Below are 25506 nucleotides of genomic sequence, written 5' to 3' on the forward strand. Positions count from 1 at the left end.
AATGTTACTGTATTAACAGTGTGGGGCTTTTCTAGACAAACTCTCCGGTTACTCCTGCTGCACAGCAAGGTAAGCGGACCAGTCTGGGATGAGATGGAAGTAGGTTGTCACTACACTGATTTACAGTCACTGTAACAGAAATGTAAAGTCTACTGTGCCTGCTATCATTTGTGCAGTATGACAAATCAAATATGCAATGTTTACTTTAACTGCTTTTAATTTTATATAGTGGCAATAGAGCATAAAATACAAAACTTAAAACCAAAATTAGCTTCCAAAATGGTGTTTTAAAGTCATTTAAAAGAATTCAAGGATTGAATGGCCTGTCAGTAAGACTGATGGCAGAGCATTTTGGAAGGAAGTTACATTGTGCACATATTAACACCATTTAACGTTCCACTCCAGAAAACACCCTCCTCCATTGTACAACCTACATGCCAATTTTGAGCAGCAAAACTTCATCTTCAGTAACCTCGGCATTCAGCTGTCTTTATTAAGTAGTGCTGCTTTTGTTGTCTTTTCCTAGGAAACAGAAGGTCCCAGAGGCAGTTGTGCTTGTCCCAGGAGCCAGGATAAGCTTAGAGCAGCAAAATATCCAGGCTCAGCTTTTTCTACTCTCATCTATGGTCAAAGCAAAGCTTGGCTTCATTTCATTGTGTAGCCAAGCTGTAACTTTCGGTTCCTGAACAGCTTTTTTGTATTTTTAGCTTGAGCCTTTCCTACATCTGTGGCTGGAGCCACGAGCTCAGGTGGCTGTGCAGGTCTGCCAGCAGATGGTTGCTATGGGAGGCCCCAGAGGGCTTCTCCTGGAGAACAGGTTATGTGCAACAGCTTATCCCATGTCTTCCCTGCAAACAGGAACATAAAGGGTGTGCCCCAGCTGCCAGAAACTTATCCACAGATCCAAGACAGCTGGGGAGAAAGGTGTCCATCAGCATCTCTTAGAGCAGCAGAGGTTAGCAATATACTTTTGGCAACCTGCACCCCACAATACTTCGTATCTTTGTTTTCTTATCAACACCCCTTCTACTCTAATTAACATATACTCTGCTGTTACTTTACTCTGCTGCTATCTACTGGCTATTTCAAATTCACTGGACTACCTATTCACAGAGGCTCCCACAGCCATGATGTATTCACTTGTCCTGCATGCTGTAGTGGCCACAGGATGATGTAAGCAGGTTTTGCTCTCTTACCCTTGCAAGCTTATTTCAAACAAACCATTAGCCCTGCACAAAAATGTGCTACTACTTAAAATTTAGCTGACTTCTGCAGCAGATTCAAGTTTTCACTTTGCTTCACACTAAGAAGCAGAGTGCCTCCAGGTTTTCTTTGGACTAAAATTTTGTTAAATTTAAGACTTCAACATGAACATTTCAGTATCAAATTACACATGGTAGTGCAAGTTACAGGTAGCACTCACATAACTGATGTTAACTTAGGGTGTATCATCAACATTAACATGCACACAGATTTTTAGGATGGTCAGTTATGCACAAAGAATGCTGTATATATAACTTAGTGTTAATAAACTAAACCCACCACATAGATCTGAGTGGAAAGCCAGGCTTGAATGCAAAATTAATACCCGAATATAATGGTCCAATTTATTCCCCTTGACAAATCACATACAAACATGTTTAGTCCCTCACTTCTCCTTCACATTCGATCTTTCTGTGCTGTAAGAAAGAGACCACTCAGTACTAGTGCCAGTTGCAACATAAAGTATTTCAGGGAAAACAGCTCAACAGTCTTTCGCACAGCAACCTTAATGCACTAGGATTTTTCAATTAAAGTCTTCATTTTTCCTGTAGACTTCAGCATGTGCGGCCCAAACTGAAAAGGAAACCAGAAACTTGTTCAGATTTCTTGCCACAGAAACCTCGCTGAACAACTATCCATGCTGGTTGTAAATAGAAGCAGAATTTGGGCAGAGAGAATTTCCTCCATCAATGTGCTGCTCTGCACGTGGATTTCACAATGTAAAGGCAAATGTGTCAGCAATCAGCTGAAATGGCTTAGATGAGGCAGCTGCAGCTGGAGCAGCCCTGACTAGAGATGGCTCACTGCCCCAGCAAGGTAAGATAGATGCAGATCTTTACAAGCTGACAAGCACCAGTTTAACAGTATTTCTGTTCTTACTCAACTCTTCCTTTTTGTGCAAGTCCTCTTCAAAACAGTCACACAAAGATACACAAGTTTGATCTAACAAGGAAGGTACACAGTGGTAAGTAACTAACTGATGGACAGATTTCATTAGCTCATTACAAGCTAACACTCTATCATTTCATAAACCCCTTCAGTTTTCTAGGCTCTTGAGGACTTGATCCTTCATCTCAAAAGACTGTAAATTTTGAAACTACAAAGTAATGAAAAACCTCTGTAGGAGTAAAACATTGCCATCTTGTGTTCTTTTACTTAAAGCCCCAGAGATGCTGGAGAAAGAACTGGTTAATTCTTGGGAAATATTTAGCTATTTAGTTGTGAAGAACACCTTGAACATTACAGAAATATACCTTTAAAGGCAAAACCAGAGGGTAAGTCAGTCAACATCAATTAGCTGAAGTACCTGGGAATGTTATTTTCCTTAAAATTTAATTCAGAGCAGAGCCAGCTTTTGGAGTTTTATCTGCATTTTTTCAAACATATGAAGGGGAAAAAAGCCACCTTTTTTCTGGTTCCGTAGCACAAGGCTTCAAGGACTGTCTGTCTGTCTGTATATATATACACATATACACTAGCTATATACCAACTTGGTTTTTAAGTGTACATTGCTAGAAACTTGTATCTTGAACATGCACTACTTAAAAATCTTTGATTTCAAATCAGTCTGAAATAGAAGCCATTAACTTGTGCCACAATGTCGATTTTAACTACAATTTCATTTTAACATTCTCACTCTATTAAGAAACTGCTTTTATTTACTTGGCATTTCCCATTATAAGAAGAAACTCCCTCTACCAAGATCCTGCACATATTCTGAACAATTTGCTTTCTGCATTCCTAGCACTAGCTAGTGACATGTTCCAGGATTTTACTTCAAAGTTTCACCTGCACTGTCTGAATGGTTAAGGTTGGTAGTAACAGGCAAACTCAGTTCATATGTGATTCCAGTATGAGCAATGGAGTTTTCAAAATATCACAAGCTTGTGCCAACAGAAAACCCTTTTGTTTAAAAAAAAGGAGACAAAACTGAAATAGGGCTTTTTAAACATAGGGCCAAGACAGTACACGACCCTAAGATCTGATACTAGAAACAAAGGATTGCAACAGCGCCAGGCATACATCAGGTTTTGTGGACAGGGCTGCTACCTTGGAGCTATGTGCATATGGCGGCAGAAAGATGTATGTTTGTTTTCACAACTGCAATTTAGTCCAAGCATGTATTCAGAATCACAATACTCACCAGCATTACCTCCGTTTGTGTCTTTGTTTCTGTCTTTGGAATCACTTTCTCTGTTTCACTTTGGCTGTCGTTTCGGTATCGATGAGCAAATTTCTTTTTGAGAGCTTCTGCTATTAGTGCTGCAGGATCTGCAGGGTCAGCCACTTTAGGTTTTGTACTTTCTGAGGATCTAGAAAAGAAAATGAGAAGCATTAACACAGTCCAAAACTTAACAACACTTGTGAACGCTTTTGCAGTCTGTTTGTCAGATGTTACATCAGCAGCTGTCTCACCTTGAGACAGTTCCAAGTCATAAAAAATAATCATGAATGCAAATGTTAGTATGTTGATACTTATTTATATTTATTACCTTTTCACCGAGCGCAGTTTCACACTGTTCATGTCTTTGAGGATTTCTAGCATGTTTGGTATTTCGGACTTCTTTGGCCCGTTTTCTGTCACAGCCTGGCCAGAGTTCATCTTTTTGTTTTTCCTTTCTTTAATGAGATCAATTGCAGACTTGCTGTGCTGCAGACCTGAGGAAGGGGGTGGTGGCAGAGGAGGAGGTGGTGGTGGTGGTGGTGCAACAGGGAGAGCAGCTGAAGTGACCTGACTTGACCCAACTACAAGTGAAACGTGTTACATGTTAGTTTACTTGTAACTCCCCTTGACATCTCACAAATGCTCAGGTAAGAACATCACTGTAAAACCTCAATTGCCTCCCCTTGGCCACCGTAGATTGTCACCTAACTCCTTCATTCCCAAACCACCTAAGCACACTCATCTGAAAAGCCACATAAAAATCCTTCTTGAAGAGTGAGAAACATCCTTTGAGTTTCCAGTTCAAATTCTAGGTGCATTCATGTCTACTGCAATGGGATGGATGTCAAAACATCACAGAACATTCTGAGCTGGAAGGGGCCCACAAGAATCATCAACTCCAACTCTAAAGTCAAGGGCCCATATGGGGATCAAACTCGCAATCTTGGCCTTATTAATTAGCACAGTGCTCTAACCAACTGAGCTCTTATCTGGGTCATATTCTGCTCCTACTGTTACCAGTATTTCACTTTCTTCTGAGAGGCAGGCACTGAGCTGGACATCACAATCTGCCCAAATGTGAGCAATGTTTCTTTCTACACAGCACAAATAAGAAATTACCTTACAAGACTTTTAAATATAAATTTCAGAGCTCAAACAGCACCTGAGTTAAGTTTATTCCAGCTCTCAGAGGTTAAGGATTTTTAGGCCAGCTTATCATCTGATTGAGATTCTCAAAATAATCTTCATTTCAAATTTCCTGTATGGTTTAGGCAAAAACTGGTGTTATAAATGTAATAGCAGTAATAACCTGACATATAAATGAAGAAACTTCTGCTCAAATGCACCTTTAAAGAAGTAAGAAAAAACAGATCAAATCAGAGTTTTGAAGCTTGGGTTATAAAGTGTGTAAATATATGTATATAGATAATACAGAGGAGTCTATTGTTACATGGTTGGCAAACACACAGCATCATTACCATGTTCTACCAGAAGAGGGAGGTAAAGATGGTAAAATCAAATAAAAATGTAACTTCCCTAATCGAGGTAAAGGGAAAAAAATAACCAGCAACTTATTTTCATTTTAAACACCCCTGATCCCCCAACACAATTAAAATTCAAGAGTGAAACTATGTGATCCTCCAAACTACTTCATAGTTTTGAGTACGAGGTCAGAAAAAATAAACTGCTATGAGTTCACAGACAAAAGCTAAACACAAGAGCACCTGAAGAATATGATTTTATACACAAACATAGGCAAAACTGTACTTGCTAAGTGACCTCAGGAAGGAGTTAAAACCAAATGCCTGTGATCAGCAGTCAACAAGGGCCATCTCCTGATAATCTTTGAAGACTTAAAACTGGAAGGCAGTCAGAAGTGAGGGAAAGAGGAGAAAAGTTCAGGAAAACAATTATTTGTTGCCAGAAACAGTGTACCAGTTCTGGTTCCATATGGACAATGTGTCTGATCCCAGAGATGATTCCAGTAAACAATCACCTTTTCAGTTTCTTGTTATGTATATTATATCTTCCAAAAGTGTAATTAGCATCTTGTATAAATACTTAAGGATATCGCAGAGCCTATTTTGATACTGGATGGAAAGACTTCAGTGCTAATAATTAAATTAAATTCTTTTAGTTTGGTTTAAGCTATCATGTTTATCATGAGCTTTGCTCTGAAAGCTGTTTAACATATCTTCTCTCATTCACAGATTCAGAACTCTGGCAGACTTACACCCTGACATGAAGACTTTTGAAATACTAGAAAATACAGAAAATCTGCTGGGTTGCTTGTCTTCAAGCTCTGTTCTGTACCCCTCGCTTAGTGAGTGCCATGTCTGTCTACCAAACTAACTGTCCTAGTTCAGCTGGAGGGACCAGCTAACCCTGTGTGGTGGTGATCAAACCTGTGTATTCCACCCCCTCTATTCATTCCCCAAGGACAATGGGCCATTAGCAGCAGCTGCCCAGGGAGCCATTATCACTTCACACCCAGCCTGAGGGGGGCGGAGCTGCTAATGGGCCATCAACAGCTCAACAACCCCTGGCTCCCAGAGTTAATCACCCATTGTGTGAGTCCCTGCCCAGGGGGAGGGACTGAGTGCTCCCTGAGGGTACATAAGTGGTGGATAGGAAGACCTCAGGACCTTCTCGTCGGATCCAGAGCAGCAGCAGGACCTCGACAGCAGGAGATCACCGCTCTCGCCCAGACCACAGCCCTCGCCTGCACCAACAGGTTTTCCTTTTCCTTTTGCTCTGGACTTGGGGGAGCCACAGGGGTCTCAGCAGAAGGGCAAACAAACCCCCTTGGGTTTGTGCCCCAGGACACTGGGTTATACTGCTGGGGTATTGTGAGTTGAAAGCAATTTCCTTTGTGTATCAGTGTTGTTATTGTAATATTATTATTAAATTTTAGGTCTGACTTATAATCTCTCTCGTGGTGAGTTCATTTCCCCTGCTGGTTCACCTTCAAACCAGCACACTAACAAAAACAATAAAGAGAAGTGGTCAGTGTTGCAGTATCTCACAAAAATGAATGAGCACAGTATTAATTATCAAGGGCACAAATCCAGTAACTAATTTTCACTAAGAGTTCAGCAAATTTAATACCTGCTGTCAAGTTCTGCTGTTCTTGCAAGGTTACAATTTTGGCTATTTGTGCTCTTAAAGTGGCCAGTTCATTCTCTAGAGCACTGATCTTCTGCAGGGCTTCTTCATTTGCCAGTACTGGGCTCCTGGGCACTGGTTCTTCTTCTGGCAGGTTGGGTAAGGACATTTGTCTGCGTGGGGCCCTCCTGGCATGATGTATTTCACCTGAAAGAGGCTGGGCTGTTTGTGACCAAAATTCTGATCTGTAACAAAAATATCACAAGCTATTTTCAAGGCTTTGTAATAGATAAAAGCTAAAACAACGTTACCTAGAAACCAGGAATACAAATTGAAGACCTGACTTCAAAAATGTCTTTACACAAATCCCTTTCACCAAGATGTTATATAGCTTAAAGGTAAGAGCTTCACATGCTTTCTGTTTGCATCACTAGCAGTATTTCTTCTCTTCCACAGACCAGCTTTTTGTAGAATCCTTAATTTCAGAAGAAAAACGAAACCCATTCCCCCTCACCCCAAATCTGTTTCTCTACCTCATACCTATTAAGGTTTTTAAGACTTTTTGCCCCAAAATACTACTGTTTTTCCCCCATGGGCTGCAAGCAGTCACTTGTTGATTCCTTTGAAGTAGGAAGAGCTTGTTAGTTTCTTAAGAGTATTTTTTGTACTTTTTTTTTACTTCTGAATGGACAATCACCAATTCCTAGCAGTGCTGGAAACAGAAGCATGTGAAACAGCTTAGTGATGCAGAGGCTGCTTATCAGTAGATGGGAAAGGGTCATATATCTTGTTTTCTAACACAGTAATTAGAATGATAGAGAAAAAAACTTCACACACTTTTAAAGAGTCCATAACTTTCCCTCCTCTTCTCACAAGAAAATGCAACTCTGTTGCCTTCCTTTATTACCCACCAAAGCTCAAGCCAAGTTAAACACTGAGACATTATTGAATTTGCTTGGATAAGTCAAATAAGCCCTTAAAAAGACACCACATTTTTAAATGGTTTATATCAAGTATCTGAGTAACATGATTGAGTTGAAGATGTCCCTGTTCATTGCAGGGGGCTTGGACTAGATCATAAACATTAAAAATATGACCACATTACTTAGCTACTCAATGCTTCTTGACTTGAATCCCAAAATTATTCAGGCATGTCAGGATTCCATTGTTATTAAACATGGGAGTAAGAACAGGGGCTGGTGATAGAACTTTTTGAAATGTGTAGAGAGGCTTCAGATTAATAGAGCCCCAGTGCCCCATTGCTCTGGACACACAGTTTATGCTATTGTGGATGCTCATAATGTTAATCTGCAGTTGTGCTAGACCTAAAGCAAGAGGCAAGACTGAAGGCTAGAATGAGCTCTGTGCTCTGACCACCTCAAGCCAGGATTAGATAGTGACATAAAACATCAGCATAACTTACAGAAATTTGATGAAGGAGAAAATATTATCAAGGATGATAAAATTTAGGTGTTGTTATCTAGATAGGAATAGAGAGCAACTAAAGCTGAGAACAGGATACTTCCTACAGCAGCTGCTCTCTCTAAGGTGGAAGGAGCCAGTGGTCACTTCACTCTCTAAAACCTGCCTTCTAGAAACTCTTTAAAGGAGCAGAATAGATAAATAACAAAGGGTATTTTCTGCTCAGAGCAGTAATAGTGTTTTAAGGGATCTCTTGATTGGAATCTAACACTGTGGAAAAATACTATGCCTGAGTTGTCATTACTGCTCTGACTAGGGGTAAGGGAAAAATGATTTGTCATTGAGTTGCTTCTTCAATGAAACTGCATTGACAGGAAAAAAACTATGTCTGCAAGACTGTTTACTGAATTATACAGTGAATAAATATTTAACAGTAACACCTATGTGATCTTGTCGAAACAGAGAATTTCAAAAGCCTGGAAAACACCTAATAATGCATACTAGCTCCACTACTAATACTCTGCACAGACATAATAAATAGTGCACATTGAAATACTCATAGTTGCTAAGTAATTCGCTTACCATGTTCCATGCTTTCATTATTTGCTGTTTGCCTTAAGGTCACTATATATCTGCAGGATTATTTTAGTCCCATCCCACATCCATCTGTCCTCCTTCCCCCCTTCCCATGCAGACGTTTCAGCAAATATGAGTCCTACATCTTTTGTAATAGGTTCTTTGAAGCACCAAAGAGCTATTCCCCTGTTGTCTCCATTAAACATAACAGCTTTACAGTTCAATCCTTAAACAAAATGTTTCCGTGCAAACAAAAGTAGTATTGGACAGTTAATTTCCATCCTATCAAATACACTTCACAAATAGTGTTTCCCAAATAAGTGTTGATTTCTGTTACTCCCTTCTGAGTTTGTGAAATTAATGTGGCATAGCCAGAATGTTTGTTATGCAAAGCTTCACTGTGGCAAGTCATGTTGGAGGGCATCTAAGTCATTACTAACCTATTTCATGCTTTCAAATTAAGAACAGTATCCTCCAGTAATCTCTGAAGCCAACAATCTGTGCTTGTCTCTGGAAGTGTAAAACAAAAAACTCCTCTGCACTACAGAACTGTACCTTTGTTCCTGGCTAGTCTGAGCAGCAAATTGACTAGGATGGAATAGAGAACTTTATCCCTTCAGCCAACCTGTTTCATGTAGTGACTGTGCTATGTGGAACCCTTGGTCCAACACAACAGTGTCTATCCCTTCATTCTGGACACAGGTGTTCAAAGGCTTCCCTGCCAGTTTTCATTATCAAGACTAAAGATGAAACATCAACCACAATTTTTCAATTGTACTTAACAGACTGCAGAGCCTTAATCAGAAAGCTGAAAGACAACATTCTAATTACTGGATTGTCACAATAACCATTGCTGTGCAGTACTGCCCCATATTAATAAAAATCTCAGGGGAACTGGAGAATCAGTATTAGCAATTGTCATATTTGTCACATTTTTGTGGGAACAAGGGTGCTTGAAGCTATTGCATGAAACTCTTGGTAATAACTAGATAAATAACCCCACCCCCCCAGTCTCTCTTGTATAAAGCCAATCTCCTATAAGATTTCAAACCTGTCCTTCTTTCACAATCCTTAGTCTAACCTCTCCCACTTCTTCTCAAGATCCTATCTCTGGCTCTTCCCTCTCTCTTCTCCCAGCATTCAAGTACTCTCTGTTAATTGCAATGCACTGCAGATTCTCACTGGAGAGAAATGAGGTTTCTTCCTCTCTGTTCAGAAGTTCAGAGAGAAGATTTGAGAAACATACCTGAGCCTTGTAGAGACCTCTCCTTCTTCTTCAGCAACCCATCCCACATCTGCAAAGGAGGCCACTGCATCTTCTCTAAGATGAGCAGGACTGTTTCCTTCCGCGACATGAGAAATAAGCTAAATTTGAACGACAAGATTCAACACCTTAGAGTCACATTCCCAGCCCATGCCACACTTATATTACCCAATGCTTCTACTGAGGCTACCCGTAACTGTTAACACATACAAACACATATGCAGCCTTAGCACGCTTATTTCTGTCCTGGGCTTGGTCCAGAACTGTTTCACTGATTTGAAACTATTGAATCTACTATGCTGAACACTTTACAGAGCTTCATGGCTAACTACATGTACTATCACATGATACTACTGAGCACTAAAAATCCAAGGCAAATTGTTACCTTAAAGACAAACAAACATCGCCATTCTCACACAGTTTGCTAATTAATGCAAATAGTTTTTAAATTCTATTCATGACCAGTTGTTAAAAAAGACAATAAAGCTACCAGTACTAAAGTCTTTTGCTCTGATTTAGTATTACTTTGAAAGCAAAATTCTGTTGAAGTTTCCCTTTCCCTACAACTTGCAGAATTTCTGTACAAGAAGTACGTACATTGTGCAGGAAAAGCAAGCAAATGAACAAACCCTCAAACCAGGCAAAAAGCCATTTCTACTAGGTCAGTAATCACAAAGACCTTGTGTGAGAGGCAGAATGCAATCATAACATTACACACTATTCACTAACAATCCTATTTACAACATGCCAAACAAACTGACTATTTTCTAGCACTGTTCTGGTCATCAGCTTTACACTGTTTGAAGCCAATGGTGAGCAAGGCTTCAGAGACTGGAACCTTTCTTAGACATGCAGCCAAGTGACCTGTACCAAGAGTTGCAAAATTGTTTGGACCATCAATACCTGCTCCATAGCCACAACTCAACAAAATGGTTTCAAATCTATTTTGAAATTCTGCTTCCCCGGGTTAGTCAAGGGCACGTGTACACAATCTCTGGCCCCCTGAGCTGCCTGGGCCCAGTATCTCAGCAGATAAAAGCTACTGAACCAATTTTCAGTAATTTCTTCTGCTCAGTCTGTCACCTTGAGTTACCTATCTCCAATGCAACTTTTTTGTTTGTATTACATAGAATCACAGAATCATTAAGTTTGAAAAAGCCCTCTAAGATCATCAAGTCCAACTGTCAGCCCAACACTACACACAAATCCACAGGCCAAATCTGCATGAGTCGTGCTGCCTGTGGCTGGCAGTGGCCAACAGCTGGGAACACTGACAAAGGTGGTGGTGGTAGGTGCCAGTCTGTGCAGACACCTTGGATCCTGGCCCTTAGCACTTGGGTCAGCTTTCAAGGCAAATTCTCTCTGTAAGGGCAAACTACTATGTAGCAACTATAAAATTCTGGCATTAATCTGAATTTGTAGCAGGTCTATCAATGTTCAAGGCAAATCCTCCCTGTAAGAGCAAACTATTATGTAGCAACAACTATAAAATGCTGGCATTAATCTGAATATGTTGCAGACATATCACAGTAGGGACTGCAGTCTAGATGAGGTGAAACCATTTCTGAAGAACATCCATATGTATTTTAGTTGTAGTCTTTGACACACAAGTCCCAGGAAGAAAGAAGTTGTGGACCTGGGTCTGTTTTTCACCCCAGGAGTTGTTACAAACAGCTTTAGAAATTGAGATTAGTCATCTTCACCTCACACTCTCACAACTTGTATGTGAGCCTTTATCATAGCTCCCAGGAGTGTGTATTGGCACCATCAGATCATTTGGAAACAACAGGGTTTTTTCCAGGTAGCATCAGCACAGATGGTAATATGTTTATCACATTAACAGTTGTGCCTAATACCATTACAGTCTGCCTCTCTTTAAAACAGTCTAGAGAATACTATATTGCATGTTAGGATTTTTGCTGTTTGAGGTTTTCTTGGCTTTTTTCTTTTTAAAAATAAATTGAAATTTTCATGACTGCAGCATTTGTATTAATGTTAATGGCAAATTAAAAAATCTGTAATACATCAGCCACTTCCTGCAGGTGATACAGATTTTCCTGGCAGTAATAGCCACATGAGGAACCATTAACATTAAAACTTAGAAGCCAAATTTAAAAAAGGCATTACACATACTTGAATCAAATATAATTTTATAAATCAACAGTAAGGAAATACATTTACCACAGGCAGATTTCCTGCATTGTGAGATAAATCTAGTCCAACATTTAGGAACAACCCTTCTGTTATAGTATGATACAATTTTCTTACTTTTTTATTCACATTTATATTTAAGCAGAATCTGCTTGTTACCCCATATACAGACGTTTCTGTTCTCTACCCCCAAAAATGACAAAGCCTTCCACAGCAGTGGATTTTGAATTTAAGGTAATGCAAGAGTTTTACTTTAATTTGAAGGCTTAAAGCCAATATCTATCTATTAAAAACTTCCACCTGCCTGTATGCAACTCTGACTACTCTATTCCTTCAGTCAACTCCAGCTGAAGAAAACTCTGACAACTGCTCTGCCAGCACCTGAAATGGAGAATAGAGCACTGAAAACAGAGACCCAGTTCTACTGGATGGCAGGAACTGAAAGAAGCAGAGAAGCAGCTGCTTTTCTTTCTCTGCACACACACACACACACACACACACACACACACCTGGGGCTTTCAGAGCATCACAAATTCCTGAAGACTACACAAGGTACTACTTTGGCAGTCACAGAATCATTGAATATCTTGAGTTGGAAGGGATGTATAAAGAATTACCGAGCCCAACTCCCACAGAAAGAGTTGGCCCTGCCAGTGTTTCCGCCCGGTTTCGAACCGGGGACCTTTCGCGTGTTAGGCGAACGTGATAACCACTACACTACGGAAACGCTGCTTGGGAATGAGTCAGGGCAGGATCCCTACTTCTTGTTTGCTACAGAAAGTGCAATATAGCAAAAACATTTTTTATACTTTCAAGGACAGAGTTTCAAATTGCTAACACAATTATGTATTAAACATTTGGAAATACTTCTGAAGACAAAATTCCTACAATTTTTCAAATTAGCCCAACAAATTCAGATTCTTGCTACAGGCACACCAATTCCCTAGGTGGCTTTACTGAGTTATCAGATATCCATCAGACAGACAGGAGAAGCATGGGACTAAAACAGAGATGCTGTAGCTGAAGGATACTATCTTGAGAGACACTCCTGTAGGTTTAGTTGAATCTACCTAGGCCATACTGGTAAGTTTATTTTTTCCTAAACACTACAGATAAACCTACAAAATATGACATACAAAAGAACTATTTGAATAATTTTCATTTCTTCACGCCATATAGAGTACATAAGGTAAGCTCTGCCACCTCTTACTGAATACATAAGCAGCATTTAGCAGTTAATTTAAATGTTTACTATGGCAAAGATTCATAGAGATAGGTAACAGTCAGCAGACCTCAAACATCAAAATGTTAAACTACTACTCTTTTTTTCCAGACTAGCTGAAGAAACACACAGTAGAAGGTAAGTATGAACATAACAGAGATATTCTTTCAATAGCTCTCATCCATCATAAAGAAATTGAAGACCTGTGGCAAGTCTGCTGCTCTGGGGTTAGAAACATTGATTACACACATGCATCCTCAGATGAGGCAAGAAAGATTTTGTTTTTTTGTAAATAAAGTGACTTACAGCAAGGTTCAGTGCATGGTCCTTTCATAATATAGCTAAAGCTGGCGAGAAAGAGAGAGGAAGAGACAGCCAGAGGAAAGCGTCAGTTGCAACAGCAAGAAAACACTGAGATCAGTACTGAACTTCGCTATAGAATCTTAATGCTGAGATAAAGACACAAAAACCCAGATGTTAGCATCACAGTTACATGTTCAACAGTTTATATATTAAAGTCTTCATAAACCATATAAAGTTTAAGGTGTTTCAAGGCTCAAATTTTGAAATTCCTTTTTCTAATTAAATCAGCTCTTGACAACTGTACTTCTATTTTTAGGATCCTGTCCTTTCATCTAATAGAAGCAAAGTACATGCAAAGCTGACTGTCTCTTTAAAAAGTGAAAAGCACAAATGTTATATTTATTTTAACAGAATTCAGACCAAAACATATATATGTACATATGTATTTACTTATTTATTTATATACTAAAAATATTCAGAAACAGATTCCCCAGATACATCTTACTGTTCTTTGCAATAACTTAAACCAGAAATGTCTTTTATGTACCATCTTAAGAGAATGCAGTATTTGGCTAATTATCTGCAAATGAGCATCATCTTCCCTTGTATGGCCTTTACAGTACAGAAAATTGGGCACATTATAGAAGACCTCATTTCCTTTCAAATGTGAAGCACAGGGAGACCTACTGCTGGCAAAACTACTACTAATTATATATTCAGAAGTTTAAATCCAGCATGCCATTTGTTTGTCCTTCCCACCTGCACAAATTTCTGCCCTCTTTTATATTTTAAGTTTCACCAAGCCACTAGAAATGGGGGATGGCTGCTCCCCCAGTTTCTCAATGTAATTATTTAAGAGAGGCAAAATGTTAGCATGGCTTTTCCTACGACACCAACAAGGCTTCTATGGTATTCTAAACTATCTGGCTTTGCTACCATAATTTCAAGTCTAAATATTGTTCATGCATTTCATTTAGGATAAAGAAATTAATTTAAACACCGAAATATGTAGGTGTGTGGAAATTACCTTATCTTACTGTGGTAGATGATTCCCTCTATTCATGTTTATGCTCCCTGCCCTTGCTCAGCCCATGAAACATTCCTCTCTCAGCCTAAATTTCAAATACTAAACTTTTCCAATTCTATACCTACCTGGTACTCCTAACACACGCACAGACTTGAAGAGATTATGTGTGACAGCTTCCACTTTCCCATCTGTTCCTGAAAGACTCATTATCAAAAGCACGGGCTTTCTCTTCCTTAAGCTTTTACCCTTGCTCTTTTACCCTTCCCTGTCACTTACACAGCCTTGTATTTTAAACAAAAGCAAACAGAGTACTCAGGTTATCTTGTTACTAATTTTTTACTTTCTGATAAAGTTGTTTATTTTCCCAAATATTTTTAACACTGTTCATCTTTACATGTCTCTTAAAGCCTAGCTTGTAAGTACTGTTTTTAGAAATAAGTTTAATTTTTTTTCTTTTTTATGAATATATTTATTTTAATTCAATTGAACTGGAAGCAGGAAGAACAGAAGTAGGCTAAATCTTCTGTGTCTAGTTTATAATAGTCTGCTCTTACAAACCTTCTAGTCAGGAGTAAATCCCTTTATCAGTATAGTGAAATGTATTCTAAACTGTTGAGAACACCTACCTGAAACTGAACTCTTGGACACTGTATAAGAGAGAGGTTAGTACCAATTTTTCTTACAATACTTCGAGATGAACCATAAGGCTTGCTTGACCAAAGCACCTGGATGGGGAGAAAAAAGAAGCCAGCTGTTAGGGAATGGATTTTTGTATCACATTGTAATAGTTCTCTCTTATCCTTCAATACTAAGCTTGTACTGAATGTATTTAGTTATTCCTTTCATGCTAGAATAGAATATAATGCATGCACACTGAAATCTGTATCAGTCACTTCCCTACATCCTGCACCTGAATGGACACAAGATTTGTTTGTGTCATTACAATATAGCTGTGGCTGCTTCAGGTCAAGACGACCTTTACATTATGTTTAAATTCAAAGCAATAAATCAGGTAACACAGAAGGATTCAGGAGTTGGAAGCATCTTCAAAAGTATAATTAGTTACTTTTCAAGACAATAAAGAATCTACATCAGGTCAGACAGCTCTTTTTACAGAGTTTCAAGCAAAGACATTCAATCATTAAAAACTCCAGAAAGTTACATAATTCTCCATTTCCCAAAATATCTTTTTTTTCTAAATTAAGAGCTGTTCTAAACAGGAATAGCATCTGCCAGTCCTGACAGAAATAACTCTCATCTATAATAAACATGAAAATGTAACTGTGAAATTAAAGAGCAAAGGAAAGTAAACCAGGGAAAATAAAATTAAATTTTTGTAAGAAAGAATCTTTGTCCTAAACAACCCACCCAAACATTCAGCTAGAGAAAACTGCCCACAGCACCTCAACACTCCTCACTTCATCAGAACTGCTTGTACCGCAATTTAGATTTCCTTTATGTTGTTTCAAAAGGGATTAAATTTGTGGGGTTTTGCTGTATTTAATGTTTGCTCTAATATTTACCATAGTTGCATGAAAAGAAATAAAATGGGACTTCAGTCCTAGGAGAACACTACAAAATGAGCCAGAACAAAAGCAAAAAGCACCAGAGAGGAGTATGAAAGATTTCAGCACAGAGAAAGGCAACAAAAACAATGCAAAGAATACCAAGACTCTAACTCAGGGTACACCGTTAGTAAACAATTAGAACACTGTGTGGTAAGTTAAAAACTCAGCCAGTGTTTACATACGGCTTTAAATATGAATTTACCACTGAGACATTTTAAAGGCTCATAGCTTCAAGCAAACTCAACATCCTGTTAGAAGGTTGTCTGACAAAGAAAATCCAGGCTGTTAATACTGAAACAACCCTCATCTGACACAGCAACATTGCATGTATGATTACTGTAGTGCAGCTGTGGGAGTTTCAGAACACAAAGCTTAACATTTTGATATACTAAGCAAAGATCACTACTCTTAGATGTTGAATATTCTATCAAAAAGAAAAGTTTAAAAATGGTATTTCTTCCCAGATTATCTCAGAAACTTTACACAAACATTTTGCCTATTTCTAAACAAGTATCTTTCCTTCCTCTGGCTTTAAGAGAATGTAAAAATGTTGACAAAATAAATATGCACTGCCCACAAGCTGCAAGTTTACCATGAATCTACTCAGATCTATTTTTTTCCATTCTGTGAAACACACATTCTCTTGCCTTATACTCTGCTAAGTTTGTACACATATTTTTTGATGTAGAGTGTTGATTCTGCACTTTGGTTGTCCCAACAAAGACCTCACATTTTTGACTATCACATGACTGTTTGTCAGCGTCTGAGCAAACAACAGGTAGATCAGCAGCCTTCAAGAAAACGTCACTGACAAACTACCATGGTAGTCCAACCTCACTATTCAGAACTGATTTGAAGCAGAACTGTAGGTGATAAACTCAAAGTGATATGGCATTAGAAAAAAAATATACCAGTCAAAGGAAGGCTTAATTAATTATGGATGCATTTCCACAACAACAGGAGAGCCCAGACTACATGCTGCATTACCAACATAAGTGCAATGCATTTCAAGCAAGTTGCAAAACTTGTTCAGATTGGTCAGACCACAGACAAGATGTTGACTAGCACCCAAATAATAAAAAATATTTGGTGCCCAAATGCCCTCAGGGCCCTTGAACAACAGTGACTTGGTGCACCAAAACTTTGAATGACTCAGTTTTGGTAATTCAAGATATGCTGGGACAGTATTTCCAGCAAACTGCACACAAGCTGTGCCACAAGGTATGCAAATAAAGTCAGTGCACTGCTTAGCTGAGCTAACAAGCCTCAGCAGTGCTCTAACCAAGTTCAGGCAGCTTCTTGTTGACTTGAAGCACTGGCAGAGCAAGTCTGCAAAATATTACTTAGTCATACACTGTTATTGCATCAGTGTTTTGTTGCTGTCCAGAACAGCTGACATTTGGAAATGTAACTGCATTATCACAAGCTTGATGCAAGTAGAGAATGGGGGAAACAGATTAAAAAATTGTTCTTCTCTCTGTTTAGGCTGGAATTGCTGGATTGTGCAGCAAACCCATGGTAATGCTACATCTTCTTATACTTTGAATTTTAAAAGTTACATAGAAATCTCAGATCAAAGTTCAAATAAAATCCTAAAATACAGACTCCTGTTGGCAATTTTAATTTATAAACACTTTGCTCTCCATAGGTGCCCAAGTCTGATAAAAGGTTCTACCACAACAATACAGACTAAGTACTGCACATAGTTTAATAATGGGGAAATCCTTAACAGCTATTAGAGTATTTTAACAATTTACAGGGATTACTGCACTGAGGCCTACACTTGTACTCAAAGTAACTTGCTAAAGGTCCCAGTGACAATGCAGCTCTCTCTCTCTCTGCTAAGCATTCAAAGAAATCTCTATATACACTTTCCTCCAAGAGGTGAGCTATGCATGCACATTCCTCTTTTCACCCAGCACAGAACACAGCTGTCTTGCTTTCATGTACTGTAACACTTTCAGAAGAGGTAAATATAGCACAGTTACAATGATCTCAGTTTCCCATGGGCTTTTTGTATCTCTAAGGTAAGAGTGAGCATTAATATTACTTTTTGTATCACTGAACGTTCTCCTTCAGCTTCAAAACACATGGAAGTCCAGCATGAGAAGCAGTGTTTAAAAAATAAACACTTTGTTGTTAGAGCTAGAAGGAACTCCATAGTACTTTTAACACATATTACTCAGTATTTCAGTGTTTCCAGTTGCAAGCTTCATGATTTTTCAGCAATGCAGGATCAGTACTGAGTATACTTAAAGTGTTCTGCTGGAACAGTTAAACACAAACTAATATATGTGAAGTGCTTTCTATACTTGATTTTCTGAAAACAGAAATGAATTCTGAAACACTTACTGATTCCATCTTCAATCCAACTTGTTCAAAAGCCATCCTAATTAAGCGCTTAAGCCAGCAAATCATCTGGAATGGAAAAGGCCTTTCCAAACCTGGATTTAAGCCTTCCAAACCTACAGGGCTGCCAAGGTTCCATAGTAGTTCTGAAATGAGACATGTAAGAATTTTAGATGCACGTTGTGGAACACATACAGAAGTAAACTGCCACATGTATTTCTACAACAACAAGCTTTAGAAACAGTTAATGAAAACAAGACATATTAAAACAAGTCCAATTCCTCGGACTGCAAAGCAAAGGCATTCAGAAGGCATTTATTAATACAGGCAACAAAGACTTTTTAGTAGGGACATTTTTATAGAATCATAGAATGGTTTGGGTTGGAAGCGACCCTAAAAGCCACCTAGTTCCAACTCCCTTGCCATGGGCAGGGGCAACTTCCACTAGACCAGGTTGCTCAGGGCCCCATCCACCCTGTCCTTCACCACCCCCAGGGATGAGGCACCCACAACTTCTCTGGGCAACCTGTTTCAGTGTCTCACCACCCTCGCAGTGGTACACATCTCATCCAAACCTACCCTCCCTCAGTTTAAAGCCATTCTCCCTTGTCCTATCACTACATGCCCTTGTAAAAAGACCCTCTCCAGTCTCTTATAGCCCCCTTCTGGTACTGGAAAGATATCAAAGCTGTTGTAAAGTTACCATTTAAAAGGTTGGGGAAATGATTGCTCACTTGAGATTGGACAGATGATGGTGTTCAACAACTCTTAGTGAGCATCAAGCCCTATGGAACACCTGCAAGTGGGGATTAGCACTGGGATTCAAGTGTCTATACTCATCTAAAACTCATTTCTATGCAGGAACTGACTGTAGAAAGCTGATCCCCTCTCTTGATTCATATTCTCTGACAGTTTTGTTGTTCTTTCCTTTTTCCTACAACCGAGGAGAGACAGGAAACATGGGAAAATGACTAATGTAAAAAAAATGACAGGAAATACTGTAGATGTGGGACCTGAAAATATTCAAATCGTTTATAAAGTTGGACAGATTTCAAATTTTGTCTATTTATATACACTTCACTTAAATCAAGATGGTTGTATAGTTCCTTTAATGAAAATAGTATAATTTTTCTTTAACTGTGTTCTACACCAGTCATAATTTGCATGCCACTGAGAAGTGTTTGCCACCAGTACCAAAAAAGGAAGCCATAGATTTAGGTTTATGTTTGTTCTGTGTATCAGGCTGTAAACAACACTGTTGAACCACCTTGCACAATGTATTTTTAGTATGAAAACAGTGTTTCTGAAGTCACACTATATCCAGACAGTGATGACTAAAGCAGTGTGGCAGCTCGGAACAAGTACTTGGGAAGTTTGAAAGTCAGGAGATGGAAATTTTTGAAAGTACCCACAAGCCCTACAGTTAAACCACGGCTGTTTCAGTTTCCATTTTTTTTTAACAGTTCCTTAGTAATAACCTACTTCTTGTGGAAACTTGGCAGAAACAATGCAATTCTACAATTATCTTTTTTTTAGACAGGCTTAAAAAAAAAAGTTGATACTAAGTTTCTCACCCCCACAGCTAATAAAATACATTTTCTAACAGGATTTTCTTTTGTGTCTGAATAAACTGGGAAGAAACTACTAATCTACACTATGAGATTAGAATGGAACTTGCAATTGTTATAAGAAAAATGATAGGGAAGAATAATGGGCTACCTATCAAACAGCCATGAACACAAGCTACATAATAAATAGGTCATGGACTTCTTTATGGAACACTGGGGAATTCTATTAGGGAAGCGTTACCATCTACTTATCTGTTATTCTTTTAGGCATCTGTTACTCTTCCCTTAGACAACCTACCTTATATAGACTGTATGGATCTTTGATCACATTGCAGCTGCTATGTCCTTAAACCAGGAAGAATATGAGTCTTTCTATATGCCCCACATTACATTTCATAGAATCATAGAATTGATTGGGTTGGAAAAGCCCTCCAAGATCAAGTCCAACCCTTGGTCCAACTCCAGTCCCTTTACTAGATCATGGCACTCAGTGCCACAGCCAATCTCAGTTTAAAAACCTCCAGGGATGGGGAATCCACCATCTCTCCGGGCAGCCCATACCAATACCTGATTACTCTCTCTGGAAAGAATTTTTTTCTGACCTCCAACTTCAATTTCCCCTGGCAGAGCTTGAGCCCATGCCCCTTGTCCTATTGCTGAGTGCCTGGGAGAAGAGACCAGCCCACACCTGGCTAGAACTTCCCTTCAGGAAGTTCTAGACAGTGATGAGGTCACCTCTAAGCCTCCTCTTCTCCAGGCTAAGCAACCCTCAGTCTCCCCCCATAGGGCTTGTGCTCCAGTCCCTTCACCAGCCTTGTTGCTCTTCTCTGGACCTGCTCCAGCACCTCAATATCTTTTCTGGCATCATATCTGGCACTGTTGGTATGCAGTGACATAAAAGAGACAGCAATGCTCCTTTAAAAAGGGGAAACCTGTTCCAAAAGTCTGCTACATGTGATACACTCCACCTCATTTCAAAGTGCAGACTTGTTGAACATGCAGTGTGGAAATCAAAGGGAAGGAAAACGGAAGCAGTGTCAAGACATTCAAACAAATGAGGAAAAAAAGGTAGAGAGTATTGCTGAGCAACTGCAAAGGCAGGGCTGGCTGAGAAAGGCATGTGATAGGACTAAAAGGAATGACTGTATCCTGATACACTGCTCTTTCAACAGATAGCCAGGTCATTAGTTTAAAAATCCTCAGACTACAGTCAGAGTCATGTGTTGTTTCAGGAAGTGAAGAAAAGGTATTATTTTGCTTCTGATCAACTGAGAAGTCCAAGTCTTCAGTAACAGAGACAATCTGGACAGAAGTGAGTGTTAGAACTTCATCTGAGGTTTCCATGAATTTAAGAAATTTTAGAGGTAAAGGAACAACACAAAAACTGGTAAAATAACCAGTTAAAGGCACAAAACCTGATGCAGAAAAAAACTGCATAATATGAGAGGATGACAGAACAGTATAAATATGAAGAAACAGTACACTAAAAAAGGCTAAGGTACAAAATGGGTTCCAGCTTACAGACATAAAAAATCCTGCATGTATATTAGTAGTAAGAGGCAAGAGATAAAGCCAAAATTAACAGAAGAAAGAGAGCAATGAGAGATATGGATAGTCAGTATATACACTGTTTTCACTTGAGGATGGTGAATAGAAAAGACAGACATGTTAGAATGGTTTACAGGCAGCTCTGAGAAGTTATAAACATCCAGGACAACAGTATCTAGGGAATTTCACCTTGCAAAGGTCATAAACTAGACAAAGTGATTTCTGAAGTATTAGGGATGAATTCTACAAACTTGTTCAATGAGATCCAAAGACTCAGGAATAAAAGAGGGAGCATGATGATGAAAAGCACTGGGAATACCCCAAAACACTTTTCCTGCCCTAAAACGTTTCAGTGACCTGTTACAAAACCAAGTTTCAAGACTTTGAGGATTGATCACAAAATAAGCAATCATTCAACAAAACAACTACTTCAGTAAAATGAATATTTCTAGTTCACTTCCTACGTTATTGTTTCCTCTGTAGCCTAAATACTTCAAGTACCTAAGACTGGGGTCATCAACGCCTTGCTCTTGTGAACGACCTGTCTGCTTTTGCAGCAGAAAGTGACTGAAATCAGTCTATGAGAGTGCAGAGTACCACCCAGTCCCTGCATTAGTTTCCTTTGTTCATGGCACTAAGGAAAACTACCATGTTTGAACAGCCTCCAGCTAATCTGTTATCTAAAAGGAAAAGGCTTCTAAGGATATCAGCTTGGTATTTTTGTAAGATTATTAATTTTACAGAATTATCCTAAGTAAGCTTCATACTCATTTCTTTCAGGCTATATTGCACTATGACTCCCTTCACAAAACTCAGTTATTTCACAATTGGTTTATGTGCCAAGAACGGGCAAGGTTCATTCTAAAAGAAACTGCTGGACAAGACTGAAACATCTGCAAAGTCTTCTGCCCTGCTCTGTGTACACGTCAGTTTCAGAAGCAGGAGTTAAGTGTTTATTGCTTTCACTAACAATATCTCTTTTAAAATACTGACCTTCGTGATATTTATCCTCTATTTTCTTGGTGTTATCTACACTAAAACCACTAGTAGTTAATTTCCCCAAAATTTCCACAATTCAATTACTACAATAAGGAGCTCTGAGTGACAGTAATACTGCTAAAAAAATTGGTGCTTCTGCTCTGCCTCAGCGAAACTATTACAAGGACAAGCAGCATAGACAAGATTACCAAGAGGTTCAAAGAACAACAGCACAAAGAATTACATTTCACCACACAAAGAACAAAGGGACTGGAATTTCACGGGTGGCTCATTTAAATAAAACCCCCAAACTAGCAATGCTGAAGAACTTTCTTTCTGACATGGAAACATGCAGTAATTCCTTGGTTTAGAATTAGGAGGTCTACATTTCTGAGTGTAGGATTCTCATTTCAGCTTCCCTGAGCTCTCTTTTGTCCTTACTTTTCCAACCACTTTTGCAGGTTTCATTCTATACTGTCATATCAAATATCAAGACTACAAAGCTGAGAGATAATACTTTTAAATTACAAAATGTTCATTAAATAAATATAAAGGCTTTGGAGTCTGTACACATAAGGCATAACATTCAGTAAATAAGAACAGGAGCCCTTTGCCAGGCTTTCTAGAGAAGCCTATACATGAAAAATATAATGAAAAGAGAAATCAGATGCAACTGCTTTCAAATTGAAATAGTTCTGTGTATATTTTCCAATCCTGTATTTGTCTGAGTCCCTTTTAAAGCCTGAGTTCTCACTCTTAAAAAGAAATATGACATTCATATTTTTCTTATGGAAGGAAGTTTCTCTCACTCAAGATCCACATAAAAACAAAAGAGAATGACTTACTGGGCTTGATGAAGCAGATTAGCTTTAACAAGGAATAAACAAAAGCATGAAAACTGAAAAATGAAATATCTAGTCTCTAAATTGAAAGGGTATAACATAAAGAAGCACAAAATTTGCAAAGAGCATGGGTTCAAAGGAATACCAACACCAAAAAAATTAAATGCAAAAAGACCAGGCTCCTCCTTAATTTCAGCAAGAACTAAGGCAGGCCCATCTCCTCAGTCTTTTAGACTCACACATAAACCAAGCTCATCTAATGAAATTATAACCACAAGGAAATATATTAAAAAACTAATAAAGAAAATAAGCTAAACAAAACATCACAGCAAGAGCCAAACAGGCTGCAAGAATCTGCTGCTGAAGGACCAGACCGTCCCCAGACTGACACAGACCCGTTATAAGTGATGTAAGTATGTATTTGTCAGAGGTCACATAGCCAAAACCAGAGGTCTATTTTTTTTGTGGAAGTCACAAATAATGAAGCACCCTACGACTCTCAGAAACATCTGTTTGGAAAGACATGCAGAGGGATACATAACTAAGTGAACACTGCAGAGACAATCAATGGCTTACCTATGGTAGCACCGGTGTGCAATCTAAAGCAGAAACTGAAAAGGATGGATACCTGCAACACAAGCTTCTAAAGCTTTCCTGAAAATGTAGCCCCATCATATATACCTGAAAGTGCAAAACCATATTCATCACATCTTAACCTATCTTGTTACCAAAGGAAAGAGAATTAAAAAAATCATGTTTCAGCACTTGTTTAATCAAAAGCCTTTGCTCAGCAGAGATTATAGCTGCACAGGGCACTATGGTACCATTGAGAGGTAACTGAAACCCTCCAACACAAACCAGGTGGTATTACACAATACAAACACATACCTGCACTTCCCTGCCAGACAGACAGGCCTCCCTGGCAATGACTGTGAACACCAGTCTTTCTGCTAAGGCTTTGAGAAATAACACCATGCAAATCTTATTAAGAAAAGAGTGTGTTTTTCTGAAAAAAAACCACTTTAAATGCCCAATTTCCCCCCAGAAATCTCTCTTTGTAACAATGTTGAGTGCCTTCACACTGCAATCATACTTTAGCCACTGGCCTCTATGATGCAAGTTATTTGGATTTAGCAAAAACCATCCAGAACTTTTAGATATGATGTGCAGATAACTCAGCTGCCTCCTTTTTTCTCTATCACCTAGATAAAAACAGTAGAGATCAGAAGACATAATTCCTTTTGTAAGCTTTGCCCTTACAAGAGCTGCAGAGCACTCTGGCTGCATGAGGACAGCTGTAAATACTGTTAATGAAGCCCTGCTGACGCTGGCAGGCAGAGATCAATGCACTACGGGTGATTTCAGCACTCAAATTCTACTCACACTCAATATTTGGAATTTCAACAGCTTGATAAACAAAACGAAAACAAGCACCTAACAAGTTACTTATTTATGACCACTGCAGAAGAACCTGGACACGGCAGCAGTATCACTGAAAGTGAACAGAGCAGTTTATGTTTATAGAAAAGGCAAATAAAAGCACCAGGCCCCTTAAGGCTCATTTTCTCTCCATACGCTAACTGCATTTTAAAGCCTCCTTCTAAGTGCCACCGGGTTATCTTTTATTTACACTGCTTCTCGCGACCTGTCACTCCGGTCACAGCAGTTCGCCTGTAGCCCAGACAGCTTCGACCGCGGCACCCCGAGCCGCTCCCACGGCCCGGCACCTGCCCTGCCCTGCCCTGCCAAGGGCGAGTCCCGGCGCCGACACGCTCTCTGCGGGACGGCCCTGCCCGGGGACAGCGGCCTGTACCTACCGCCAACCGAGCAGCGCCGGTGCTGTCCGTGCCTCCCCCGCAGCGCCCGCCGCGCGGGATCGGCTGCGCCAGGAGCGGCTTCCCGGGAAAGGGAATCCCGCGGGCCGCGCGCGCCGCACGGCGCCTCACCCACCGCCGCCGCCGCCTCGCCCGGTGCTCGCGCGGCCGCTCGCGAGCCGCTCCGGGCAGCCAATCCGCGGCCGTCTCGGCACAGCCCCAGCCAATGGCGACAGCGCCCGTGCCCGCGGGAGGCGGGACGTGGCGCGCGCTGCTCCGCGCCGGGGGAATACCCGGCAGGCGCCGAGCCGGCAGGGGGCGGGGCGCGCTCGGTCACGTGAC

The 25506-nt window shown here is 39.7% G+C and overlaps 1 protein-coding gene and 1 non-coding gene across 3 annotated transcripts; both read right to left on the reverse strand.

Annotated features, from left to right (window-relative positions):
* Positions 1-199: 199 nt before the first annotated feature.
* Positions 200-25446, reverse strand: MTFR1 (mitochondrial fission regulator 1). Of its 2 annotated transcripts, XM_071554440.1 has the most exons (9): positions 25168-25238; positions 23927-24031; positions 18418-18560; positions 15124-15222; positions 9777-9895; positions 6536-6777; positions 3756-4008; positions 3407-3575; positions 200-1836 (listed from the first exon to the last, which is right to left on the reverse strand). In XM_071554440.1, the coding sequence occupies exons 3-9, from the start codon at positions 18481-18483 to the stop codon at positions 1777-1779; spliced, it is 1008 nt and encodes a 335-aa protein (XP_071410541.1). In that variant the 5' UTR covers positions 18484-18560; positions 23927-24031; positions 25168-25238; the 3' UTR covers positions 200-1776. The 2 variants fall into 2 exon arrangements, with proteins under 2 accessions (XP_071410541.1, XP_071410542.1); XM_071554441.1 differs by lacking the exon at positions 23927-24031 and having other exon boundaries at positions 25168-25446.
* On the reverse strand, positions 12600-12672 carry TRNAV-AAC (transfer RNA valine (anticodon AAC)). The gene has a single exon. It is a non-coding gene; the product is annotated as a tRNA-Val (tRNA).
* Positions 25447-25506: the final 60 nt, after the last annotated feature.

Source organism: Pithys albifrons, chromosome 4 (genome assembly GCF_047495875.1).
Source record: "Pithys albifrons albifrons isolate INPA30051 chromosome 4, PitAlb_v1, whole genome shotgun sequence".
NCBI lineage: Eukaryota > Metazoa > Chordata > Aves > Passeriformes > Thamnophilidae > Pithys > Pithys albifrons.

What these genes read in the sequence shown, in the direction of transcription:
- MTFR1 (XM_071554441.1), bottom strand. Translation starts at nt 18,483, where the DNA reads ATGATTTGCTGGCTTAAGCGCTTAATTAGGATGGCTTTTGAACAAGTT. An exon ending in GTCCAAGAGTTCAGTTTCAG is followed by an intron (nt 9,896 to 15,123) that starts GTAGGTGTTCTC and finishes GTTCAAATTTAG; the next exon opens with CTTATTTCTCATGTCGCGGA. An exon ending in ACAGCAGAACTTGACAGCAG is followed by an intron (nt 4,009 to 6,535) that starts GTATTAAATTTG and finishes TTTCACTTGTAG; the next exon opens with TTGGGTCAAGTCAGGTCACT.